The sequence below is a fragment of the Enhydra lutris genome, unplaced genomic scaffold (assembly GCF_002288905.1).
Source record: "Enhydra lutris kenyoni isolate GAN:26980312 unplaced genomic scaffold, ASM228890v2 scaffoldscaffold93, whole genome shotgun sequence".
Taxonomy (NCBI): Eukaryota; Metazoa; Chordata; class Mammalia; order Carnivora; family Mustelidae; genus Enhydra; species Enhydra lutris.
In genome coordinates this window covers 50,567-61,691 of record NW_019154177.1, presented here as the reverse complement: position 1 = coordinate 61,691, position 11,125 = coordinate 50,567, and the positions used below count along the sequence as shown (strand labels likewise).

The window sequence follows — 11,125 nt, the reverse complement described above, 5'->3', positions numbered from 1 at the left end:
ATCGAGCCCCGCATGGGGCTCTCTGCTCGGCGGGGAGCCTGTTTCCTCCTCTCTCTCTGCCTGCCTTTCTGCCTACTTGTGATCTCTGTGTGTCAAATAAATAAATAAAATCTTAAAAAAAAAAAGAATATTAAAAAAGAAAAGACACAATTATGGACCCCACCCCCACCCCAGATCTCCAGTGTTTCATGGGGGCGAATAGACAAATAAACAGATAATCTTCCTGCTGGAGACACTTGTTCTGAGGGGCTTGGGGAAGGTGAACGATTGGACAGAGGATGGGCACATGATCCAGACCGGGACAGGAGCTAGGGAAGGCTTCCTGGAGGAGGCAGGGCTTACATCTTGTCTCTGTGTAAATCCCTGACACCGGGTAGAGCTGGAAGGAGATGCATGCTCTCTGACCTAGTGGCAGGGAACTCGGAACCATGCACAGAAGCTGCTAGACTTGCAGATCTGCAGCTCGAATCAGGTCTGCGGGTACAGCTCTGACAGACACCATCCTGAGAAACGTGGTTCCTGGGCTCTCCGTGCAGGAGCTTCTCTGCAGGTTCCCTGCTTGCCTGAGAAGGGAGATCATTGCCCCAAGATGGTGTAGGCTGCCCAGGCAGGAAAGACTAGAAGGGGGAGGAGGAGAAGAGTGATTTAATGCTAAGCAGCTTTAGATGCCTCCTCTCTGCTTCCTTTTCCAGGAATGAGGCAAAGGGCTAAGAAGGTAATGGGCGCAGATGAAATGTGGAAGTGAGGAGCCTGGGCTTGTGAGGTTCACCTCTCTTCCTGCTGTGGACTTGCTCCCGGCCCCCTGTCCACCTGCTCTGACCTTTTCTGCTCAGTTACTGGTGATGTTTCAGAATTCGCAGATCCTATTGGCTGCTGCATGTGGGGTGGGGAGGGCGGGGGCACGAGCTGCAGATCCAAGAACACAGTCCTGGTTTCTGCACAGAGCGGATGGTAGGAGCCTGGAGAGGCCTCTGAAGGGAGACTGGCAGGGGCCACTGTTTCCTGTCTGTTCCATCAGACACTCTTCTCCCTCCTTACTCATCCTATGTGTTTGAAGTAGTGTCCCCAAAATACCTATGTGTCCCCAAAACACATCCTATGTGTTTGAAGTAGTGTACCCCAAAATACATTCAAATACAAATTTTCCAAGTTTATGGCTATCTAATAAGAGCTTCAAATAGGAGAACCTGATTTATGTTGAGTTTTTTTTTTTAAAGATCCCATTCATTTATTTGACAGAGAGAGAAATCACAAGTAGGCAGAGGCAGGCAGAGGGAGAGGGGGAAGCAGGCTCCCCGCTGAGCAGAGAGCCCAATGCGGGCCTCGATCCCAGGACCCAGAGATCATGACCTGAGCCGAAGGTAGAGGCTTAACCCACTGAGCCACCCAGGTGCCCATTATGTTGAGTTTTTTGAAAGCCCGGACTGGTTCTTGGATCCCATTACTCTACATTGGCACTTCTAGAAACCCATGTTCTTCAGGATGGAAAGTCCTGCAGTAAAATGGGATCATTTGACATCTACCGGTGCTGAAGATACGGTAAATGGCCGCTAAGAACACAGCAAAGAAGATGATAGTGTCATTTTTATGGGCTTTTTACTTTGAAAAAATTGGGAGTTCCTTTCATAAAGGCTTTCTTGGAGAATGTGTTTTGTGGCGCTGTCCTGGGAGTTTTGGGGGAGGACAGGGATTCCTCTGGAATGTTAGGAGAATCAGAGTAGTAAAGTAAATTCTCTGAGGGCACACAGCCTGTGCCCTCCCTTCTTGTCTGATCCAAACCTCCAGAGCCAGGGAGGAAGGAGCAGCATGGGTGTGTGTGAGATCACAGAGCACAGGGAGTAGGGAGTGTCCAGCAGTAAAGGTGGGGAAACAGAGTCACCGCAGTGCAAGAGCCAATGTGTATTGTTCTGCTTCATGGGAGGTGGGCTTGGCCCTTGATTGTTGGGCCAGGATTGTTCTAAGTACTAGATTTGGGCAGCCGGTTCCAGGACAGGAACGGAAGAGTGCTAGAGAGCTCAAGACCCAGGGATATAAGGTCCATTTTACAAACTGTGTTCTGAATTCTTGCCAATCATTTCACGTTCACTGGAAAACAAACATCTCAGGTGGTGAACAGACTTGCCCAAGTTAAGGGAGCAAGTGGCACCCCAGGACTGAAATTCCTGTCTCCTCTGAGTGTAGGCTATGTATCCTGTGTGATATGGAGGCATGCCTCCCATTCTGCGTGGCTGGTATGAACTGTCTGGTCACGGTCTCATGACTCCTCACGGACTCTACATCCTCTCCTGGGTCTCCCACTCTGCCCAACTGGCTTGAACAGGGTGATCACAGTCTTATCACCCCTCATAGACTCCTATGTCTTCTCCTTGGCCTCCCACTCTGCCCGGCTGGTGTAAACTAGCTGATCACGGTCTCATCACCCACATGGACTCCTGTGTCTTCTCCTTGGCTTCCCACTCTTCCCAGCTGGTGTGAACAGGGTGATCACGGTCTCCTCACTCCTCACGGACTCTACATCCTCTCCTGGGCCTCCCACTCTGCCTGGCTGGTGTGAACAGGCTGCTCATGGTCACATCATTTCTCATGGACTCTACATCCTCTCCTGGGCACCCTTGCTCTCAGGAAGGCCCCTGAGTAATGCATAGGGCAGGTTCTCAAAAGCAGCAGGAGAGGACAATCAAGTAGTAAAGGTCTTGAAGTGGGTGAGGCTGTAGGCTGGGCAGTCATAAGTCAAGACTGTGAGTGGTGAGTTGTTAAGTGGGGACATTCTCCACAGAGAAGGACCTACCTATGTTTGGAAGAGGAGGAATGGGTAGAATGGATGAGAGGAATGTTTTGATCAGAGTATTCTCTGTGTGTATTGACTCTGTCCAAGCGAAAGTGAAAGAAAATTCGTGACATCAAGGGAGAACAAAGGGCGTGGGCACAGTGGCTCAGGCAGGGGATTTCCAACTCAGCTCGTACATAAGCTGGATGCCAGTCCTATTCCTCAGCCTCCTGTGTCTGCTCTGTTGGTTGTAGACATGGCATCTGGTACTTCCTGCCTCCATGTAAGCTGGGGTTGAAAAGTGGGGATGGGGAGAGGGAAAGCACCGCCAAGGGTTGGGGAGTGATTTCAGGAGTCCAGGAGGGACAGAGCTCGGGGAGGTGGGGGCAGAGCAGCTGGGAAGGCATCCTGCAGGGGCTGCAACAGGCTCTGATCTCTATAGAAGCTGAAGGAAGGTTCTGGGAATAGAAGCAGCTTGTTTGGCTCCTCAGTGCTCTTCTGTGTCAGGCCTGACTGGGCCCTGTTAGGGAGGATGGTGGGAAGTGGGAGTGGGCTTTGGGCCCACAGGGCTGGATTTGAACCTATGGAAATGTTGTCTGGAGCCCTTTCTCCTCCTTTTGATTAGGGTCCCTGGGCTCTTCAACACCTTCTCCTCCCAAAAGAGAGGTACACAAAACTCATTCACTCTAAGGTGTTAATGACCAGATCCATGAGCCTATAAGGAGCGCGTGCAGTACATGTGGGCTGGCCTCGGGGGGCTGCTTAGCACAGAGGGGCTTGGTCCTGTGAGGAAATGTCTGTGACGTCCAGACTGCGAAGATGGTTTTGAATAGAGCAGGAGGGAGGTCCTCCCAGGCTTGCCAGCGACAACACAGGCTGCACTGGCCAGCTTCAGACTATGGAAGGAAGACCTCGATCTGGCCCTGCCTTCTGTGAGTGAGGCCCTGGTCTAGCTGCAGGAGACCATATTCTGCAATAGGTAGATAGAAACACACGGGAAGTCCAGGGGAACAAGTCACACTGAACACAGTGTCACCATAACGTGTGAGTCATTACATGGCCATAGGACAGTAAGAAAGAGACCAGGAGTATGGAGGGTATGTGTCCTGTCCAGGGTCTCCTTCTGAAGTAGTCATGGAGGGAGGTATGTGAGTGTCCCATGAGCTGAAGAGTCGGTGATTCTCTCTGGGAGCTGTTGTTGGCGTCCGGTGCATAACTGTGCGTGCTTTGTAATTGGATTTAGTTTCTGACATTTGACAACCTCTATCTGGATAGGAGGCTTGCGAAATGTGGGAAATCACTGATGACGTTGGGATGAATGAGAGGTATGGCTGTAAAGGAAAACGATGATTTTCCTGCGTTAGAAGCTTGAGATTCCCAAAGAGAAGTTCCACAAAAGGGAGGGACAGAGCCTGTTGTATAGGAGCTGGAGGACAAGGCAGGCAGGGAGGGTGTGGCCGGGCAAGGAGGGGACAGTGGTGTAAAGGTGGTAGGCATTCCAGGCACCTTGATTTGCGGTCTCTTGGCCTTCGTTGTCCAGGTGACGGTCTATTCTGCGGGAAGGACGTCAATGACATTCGCTGCTAACTTGGAGGACACAGTGAGGAGGATCAAAGAACACGTCCGGGCTAAGACCAAGATTCCCGTGCAGGACCAGGTCCTGTTGCTGGGCTCCAAGATGCTGAAGCCCCAGAGGAGGCTCGTTTTACGGCATTGACAAGGAGACAACCATCCACCTCACTCTGAAGGTGGTGACGCCCAGTGATGAGGAGCTGCCCGTGACTCTGGTGCAGTCACGTGATGGGGGGCAGAGGCACCACCTCCAGGTACGAAGGTCCAGCTCAGTGGCCCAGATGAAACAGATGTTCGAGACCAAGACCACGATCGCGCCTGAGCAACAGATTGTGACTTGCAATGGCAAGAGGCTAGAAGACGGGAAGACCATGGCGGATTACGGCATCAGACGGGGCAATTCACTCTGGCTGGCAGACTACTGCATTGGGGGGTGAGCCTGCTGTTAGCTCTCATTCCCCCCACATCCTTTGATGATTTCCCCAAATTAACGAGAAAGAGAAAGAGGGAGAGTTAGGGGTGAAGAGGGAAGGAAGACTGCAGAAAAGTTTCTAACTCTATGATTTTTTGATCAAACACAGTTGATTAGCTGTATAAATTGTATATATTACTGAAAATAGAAAATAATATTTTAAGGCACAGTAGAGATAGCATCAAAGCTAACTTGGAATTTAATCCTTTCCCTCGTCCCTCTGATTTTTAGAAAAATTCCTATTTCTTCCGTCCAATAGGATAGTAAGTTCCACATTGGGATCCATATTCCTCCAATTTCTGTGTTCCCACTGGCATATTTCATCTGTAATATCACTCAATATGTTGAATTAAATTGAATTTCTGCTTGTAGAGAACAGTGAAATGATTTATATTGAAGTGTGCTAATTCCTCTGATATGTTTACAATCTAAGTAATAAAGAATTTAGAAATTCAACTAAACTATCTTCTCTGTCCTTATTTAACGTTGTTTGGCAGGAAATGAATCCCGGCACGGTGTGCCGTCTTCCTCTCTACGCCCCACTCCGATTTCAGCTGTTCTTATTTCTGGAGTTGATGGTGGGCATGGGAAGACACCTCCCCTGGGGACTCAGAGATTTTGTTCTCTAGTGGGAGGGGGTGTCCCTGGGGAAGGTGTGGTTGTGGAGCCGTCTCTGTCCTGCTGTGCTAGGGTCTAGCAGGTCTACTCTGGGGTGGGGGCATCTTTTGGGTGGGGGCTTTCGGTTGGTCTCTGGGTTGACTCCCGAGGCAGTGCCCTGGTCCTGGCTGACAGAGCCTTTTCCTGGCTGCCTCCTGCGCCCCCCACCCCTGTGTCTGCTCCTCCCTGGGGAATGTGGGTCTCTTCCTGCATCTTCCTCCCTCACTCACTCCGTTCTCTCACTGTCCCTCTTGTGTCTCATGACTGGTCAAGAACACATTTTTCACACCATCTAAGACATGCCTAGTCCCTTCTGCTCTTTAAACTTGCTCAAGAACCACCTTGTGCAGAGAGATCCCAGCTGAACCCCAGCGGCACCACCCCCACTTAGGGCTCCAGTGCTCTTGGTGGCACTAGTGACCTGGTTAGGTGGGCATTAGGTTGGACTGATTTCCCTGGAGGAGCCACTGCGGCTCCTTGTTTTGGATGGGTCTCCGGCAGGGTAGAGTCTGGGATTTCTCTGTCAACTTGGGGGACTCCTGAGGCCAGACACTGTGGGTTCTTCACGGTGTGCACCATCAGACTGGGGGAGAGGGAACGTTAGTTGTCCTGTTGTACAGGATCTTACCAGCATATGGACTCTTTGGGTGTTGTCACTGGACCCCTGAGGATGGGGAAGGTCCTCTCGAAATCATGCCCTCTCTCTTCATCAGCTGAAGAGAGAGCTGGAAGGCCACTTCCCCTCCCTGAACCTGTATATGCAGCATAGAGGGATTTGCCCTGAAGCAGAGGAACATTTGGGAGCGGGGGGGACGGAGAATGGGGCCTCCCCAAAGACCTGGGACTCCCTGAGGACACATCTTGCCGATTCTCCCAGGGAAATGGACAGGCTGAGGGCTCGCTGCCTTCCCAATGGACATTCCCATCCGTGGGCCCGGGGCTCACCCTTTCTTCCCTCTCCCGCCCCGCACTCACCGTCCAGCCTGCCCTCTCCCCACACTGCCCAGGAGCTTCCTGGCTGCCCCCTTCACTTCCTTGTTCCTGAGGGTGTAGATGAGCGGGTTGAGGGCCGGGGTGACCACGGTGTAGAAGAGCGAAGCGAACTTGCCCCGCCCCTGGTCGTAGCGGCGCGTGGGCTGTAGGTAGGTGTAGATGGCCGAGCCGTAGAAGAGGCAGACGGCGGTCAGGTGGGACCCGCACGTGCCCAGCGCTTTCCTGCGGCCGCCCCAGGACCGCATGCCGCAGATGGCGCGGGCCACGGCGCCGTACGAGGCCAGGATGACGGCGGACGGCAGCAGCAGGATGACCACGAGCGCAGCGAACATCCGGCGCTCGGTGGCGTCGCGGCCGCCACCACAGGCCAGCTGCAGCAGCGCGGGGAGCTCGCAGATGAAGTGGTTCAGCAGGTGGGGTGCGCACAGCGGCCGTGCGGCCAGGAGCGCGCTCTGCGCGGCGGAGTTGGCCAGGCCGCCCAGCCAGGCGGCGCAGGCCAGCGCGCGGCACCGGCGCGGGGAGGCGAGCTTGGCGTGGCGCAGCGGGTGCACGACGGCGGCCGCGCGGTCCAGCGCCATCACCGCCCGCAGCAGGCACTCGACGGAGCCCAGCGCCAGCGACGTGCACAGCTGGGCCAGGCAGCCCGCGCGGGGCAGCCACAGCTCCGCGCCGCACAGGCTGGCCAGCAGCGCGGGCGCCACGCTCGTGGTGAAGCCCGCGTCCACCAGCTCCAGGTGGCACAGGAAGTAGTACATGGGTGTGTGCAGGCGCGGGTCGCGCACGGCCAGCAGCACGAGGGTCGAGTTGCCCGCCAGGGTCAGGAGGTAGCAGAGCAGGACGAGGGCGAAGAGGGCGGGCTGCAGCGCGGGCCAGTCAGAGAAACTCAGCAGGAGGAAGCGCTCCTCGGTGCTGTGGTTGGCCTGCGGGAGGAAACTCCCAGAGTGTTTGGAAGGAGGCTGAGCGAAAGGGTGAGTTTACCCCCAGGGAGCTAAAGAGAGCCCCGCTGCCCGGGGGGCCTGGCCATCCGGGAGCTGGATGGGAGAGAGGGGCCCGCGGGGCGGGGGATCGGATGGGAGGGAGCGGAGCGCGCCTGGCTCTCTCAGTTACAGGCGGGAGCCCTGGCTTTGGGAAGCTAGCCCTACCTCAGTACAGCTTGGCTGATGAATTATTTAGCAGACTCTTTCGGGGAGAAGGAATTTCCGCTTGTTGGAAGAACAGACTTAGACTGGGAGAGGGAAGATTGCCCAAGGTCACAGCTAGTGAGTGGCCCCCTGGGGCTTGTCTCCTTGCCAAATCCGTGCTTTTTCTGCTCCTCGCTGGCTTCTGACTGCACTCCTCGGGTCCAAGCAGGAATCTGATCTTCCTCCCATAGACTAGTCCTTCAGATGCTGGAAGAGATTCCCCCCTGAGCCTCCCTTCCCTCCTTCCAAAGTGTGTAGCACCTGCGAGTAAGTGCAGTGCCCTAGGCTTGGTAGAGCTGTCACTTGGGAGATTAGAACCATCTATCCCCTTCTTTGTTTCAGGGATTCTACTTCTGAGAATACAACCATTAGCTGCTGACTACTGAGTGCTACTCTGTGGGGAGTCTGTGTTCTAGGCTGTCACCAGCATCCATGCCCCTCTGGCTTCTCCGTAGTGTGATGGTCATGATCTGGGGGCCTTGAAACCCAGAGTCCTCTGGCAGAACATGAAGCTAGAAGCCCTGGGTCCCACCAGCATAATTGCCTTGGGCCAGTTGGATTATTTGATATGGGGAAGTCACTGCATTTCTCTTTGCCTTTGTCTTCCACGTGTAAGAGGAGGAGTCTGACCTAGATGATCTCCAGGGCTCCTGTCTTATAGCCTGGCTCTCATTGGGAAAAAAAAAAAATTGTCCTTTGAATGAAAAGGGGACCCCACACAGAGGGCTTTAACCCTGCAGAGTGACATTGAGTCGCATTTCCTAATGGTACAGAAACCATACGGTAAATGCGATGACTAAATGTTACAGTGAAATCTCGCTCCTGCACACTTCTTTGCAGGTGTGCAGAGATAGATAAACTTCGTAGTCACTATTCTGAGTTTTAAAATCACGAGACCCTAATTTTCTTTAAAATGTTTCAGGAAAATCTCTTTCCCCCAGAGAATGTTGTGCTTTTAGGGTTCCATTTATGCTCAGGAGACGGAACAGGTGTTCATGGTGTGAGTCAGAGCAAGGGTGGGGGCGTCAGACCGCCCGAGCTCCAGTCTCGACTCTGCCATTTCCCAGCGGAACGACCCTGGGCACGTGGCTTCACCTGTCTGTGGCTCTGTGTCCTCACTTGAAAGTGGACTGGTGGAGGGGGTGAAGCACGGAGAGCTCTCAGAACAGGCACGGGACCGAGTGGGTGTTTAGTAAGTGCTCGCTCTTATCATCTGCACCTGCGAGTCAGGAGAGGTCTGTGGGTGCTCCCACACCAGTTAGGGCCAGAGCCGGCTGTGAGTTTAGGTCTTTTTATTGATGAACTCTGGTCTTTACTCACCTGGAAGTGAGGCAATACTGTTCTAAGAGGAAGGTAGACGGGGGGCTGAGGTTAAATAACTTGCCCGGGCCACACTGTTTGTAAATGCTTGTCAGGATTTCACCCGAAACTCACTAATTCCAAGAGCCTTGCTTTACATCTGTGCACGTATGTTTAAGCCAGGCTCTACTCTGCCTGAGGCTGCGGAGGATGGAAGGACATGCGAACCCTGAGCTTGCTGCAGAGCACTGGGGCCATCAGGGAGAGGAATGCAGGCGAGAGCTGACATTCAGGCTTGTGGCCCAATGGTGCCAGAGACGTTGTTCTAGAGAGTCCAGTTTTCTAATTCTGGGATCACATAGGCACACACCCGTTCAGCCAGCCAAGCCCTGAACACTTCCCCTCCAGACACACCAAACCCCGAAACCAGGCGCAGAACAATAAAATCACACAACCAACACCAGTACCCCATGGACACACACATTCCCGAATACTCAGACACATATGTGCACATACGTGTCCCCTCATCGCACCCTGAGGCTTCCAGAAGGCAAATCTGTTGTCAGAATATTCCAGGATGTGTCCCCAAACCTCGTTCGGTATTCTATTAGCAATAATCGTGCCTCGGATAAACCTCATTGTCTACGATACTGCCACTGCGCAAAGCTCATTCGGTATTCTAGAACGTGCACGGCATCTACAAGACCATCTTCCTACCTCATGTCTGGGTCTCTGGCACTGATGTTCCGCCGCTTCTTTCCAGATGATCAGTTGGTCTGTTGTGTCCGCTCTGGATCCTCGGAGTTGGAAATGGCTGTTGGTGGGGGAGATGAGAGTGAATGGCATGACTGTTGATTTCGAGACTGGGTGCCTGAGGTCAGAGCCAGGGCCTTCCTTCAGGAACAGGACGTGGGGTGGCGAGCCCCTCGCTTGTCAGTCGAGGAGTGAACATAAGGTCTTCAGCAGAGAAGCCGGCCAGGTCTGGAGAAGCACCGAGATTCAGGCAGAGTGGCGGTGTCTGTTCCCAGAGAGCCGGCACCAGGGTGAGCCCAGGCAAGGACTGGTGTCTTGGGCCGGTCGCAGGTCGGCGGTGGCTGCAGCTGGCCGCGGAAACCGCCTTCCGGATTCTGAAGGCTCCGGAGCCGTGCAGCGGGGATGTTGGTGAGCCGCTCACCAGAGAGGATTTGGGGAAACGATTCTCCCTGCTGTTGAGAAGAGAGGATGGGGCCCTGGGGAACCCCTGTCCCACTCCCATGAGCACCTGTGCGGATTTGTCCAGAGGAGTCCCCCAGGGCAAGGAGAGGAACATTCTGGAGGGAAAGGTCCTCGAGGGTGGTGTGTCCCTGGCTGCGTGGAGGTCCCCAAGGCAGCCCCGGGCTTCCTCCCCAGCCTGTGTTCTAGCATAGTGGTGTAGGGTTTTGTTCAGGGGATGAGGGACCTTGAGCAGCTGCATGACCTCAGTGACTCTCGGGGTCAGTATGAAAACGGGGGAGACAGTTCTTGTCTGTGGGAGGGGTTTGAGGTCTGGTAAGGTCATCCTCAGTTCTGAACCTCCTGTCATAGGCCTTCACCGCCACCCCTTCTTGTGGCTCTCACTGCCTTTGCTCTGTCCCTGGCTCAGCCCCTGTCCCAGGACGGCCTGTCCTAATTCCCGACAGATCTCTCTCCACGCAGACGATGCTTCTCTGCTCCCTCCTGCGGTCCCTCCCTTGGCTGGCATCTGGAGGTTTGTCATAGTCCCCAAGGCGGCCTGTCTCCACTGCTCTCTTGAGCTTGGGTTCCCTGGTCAGTCCTTGTAGTTACTGCTCTGCACACTCCCTCCTGGCACTGCTGCGTCTTCTCCCTTGGTTACATTCCGTTGGCTAGATCATCATCCTATTCGAATGAAATCCTAATCCTACCCTGTCCCCGTATTTGTTCAGCCGATTGTGGCTGGAGGTCAGGCCAGAACCATCCGAGAAGCTTCGGTTCATGACCATTAAGGTTCTTTTTAATTTTTGCTGCTTGCTGGAGACATACTACATCGGGTAAGTTTAAGGCGTCCGGCGTGGTGACCGGTTACGTGGACGTACTGTGCAGTGTCGGCCGCACTGCGGTTCGTGAGCACGGGCGCCGGCTCACACAGCTATCGCCGCACTGTCGCTGTGGTCACAACACGCACACGCCCTCCTGCAGCAGCTGTGA

The 11,125-nt window shown here is 54.1% G+C and overlaps 2 protein-coding genes across 2 annotated transcripts; one reads left to right on the top strand and one right to left on the bottom strand.

Moving 5' to 3' along the window:
• Window positions 1-2,960: 2,960 nt before the first annotated feature.
• Window positions 2,961-5,267, top strand: LOC111138621 (ubiquitin D). Its single transcript, XM_022490650.1, is given in 3 exon segments — window positions 2,961-3,050; window positions 4,308-4,465; window positions 4,467-5,267. Coding segments are annotated over 3 exon segments (495 nt in total). The 5' UTR covers window positions 2,961-3,023; the 3' UTR covers window positions 4,777-5,267.
• A 1,172-nt stretch (window positions 5,268-6,439) lies between these two features.
• Window positions 6,440-10,920, bottom strand: LOC111138584 (putative olfactory receptor 2I1). The gene is made up of 2 exons (XM_022490601.1): window positions 10,843-10,920; window positions 6,440-7,417 (listed from the first exon to the last, which is right to left on the bottom strand). Exons 1-2 carry the CDS (start codon window positions 10,918-10,920, stop codon window positions 6,440-6,442), a joined length of 1,056 nt encoding a protein of 351 aa, XP_022346309.1.
• Between the last annotated feature and the right edge of the window lie 205 nt (window positions 10,921-11,125).

Coding starts and splice junctions, on each gene's coding strand:
- LOC111138584 (XM_022490601.1), bottom strand. CDS start 10,920: ATGGTCATGAACCGAAGCTTCTCGGATGGTTCTGGCCTGACCTCCAGC. Junction 7,418..10,842: donor TGAACAAATACGGGGACAGG/GTAGGATTAGGA, acceptor CCTTTCGCTCAG/CCTCCTTCCAAACACTCTGG.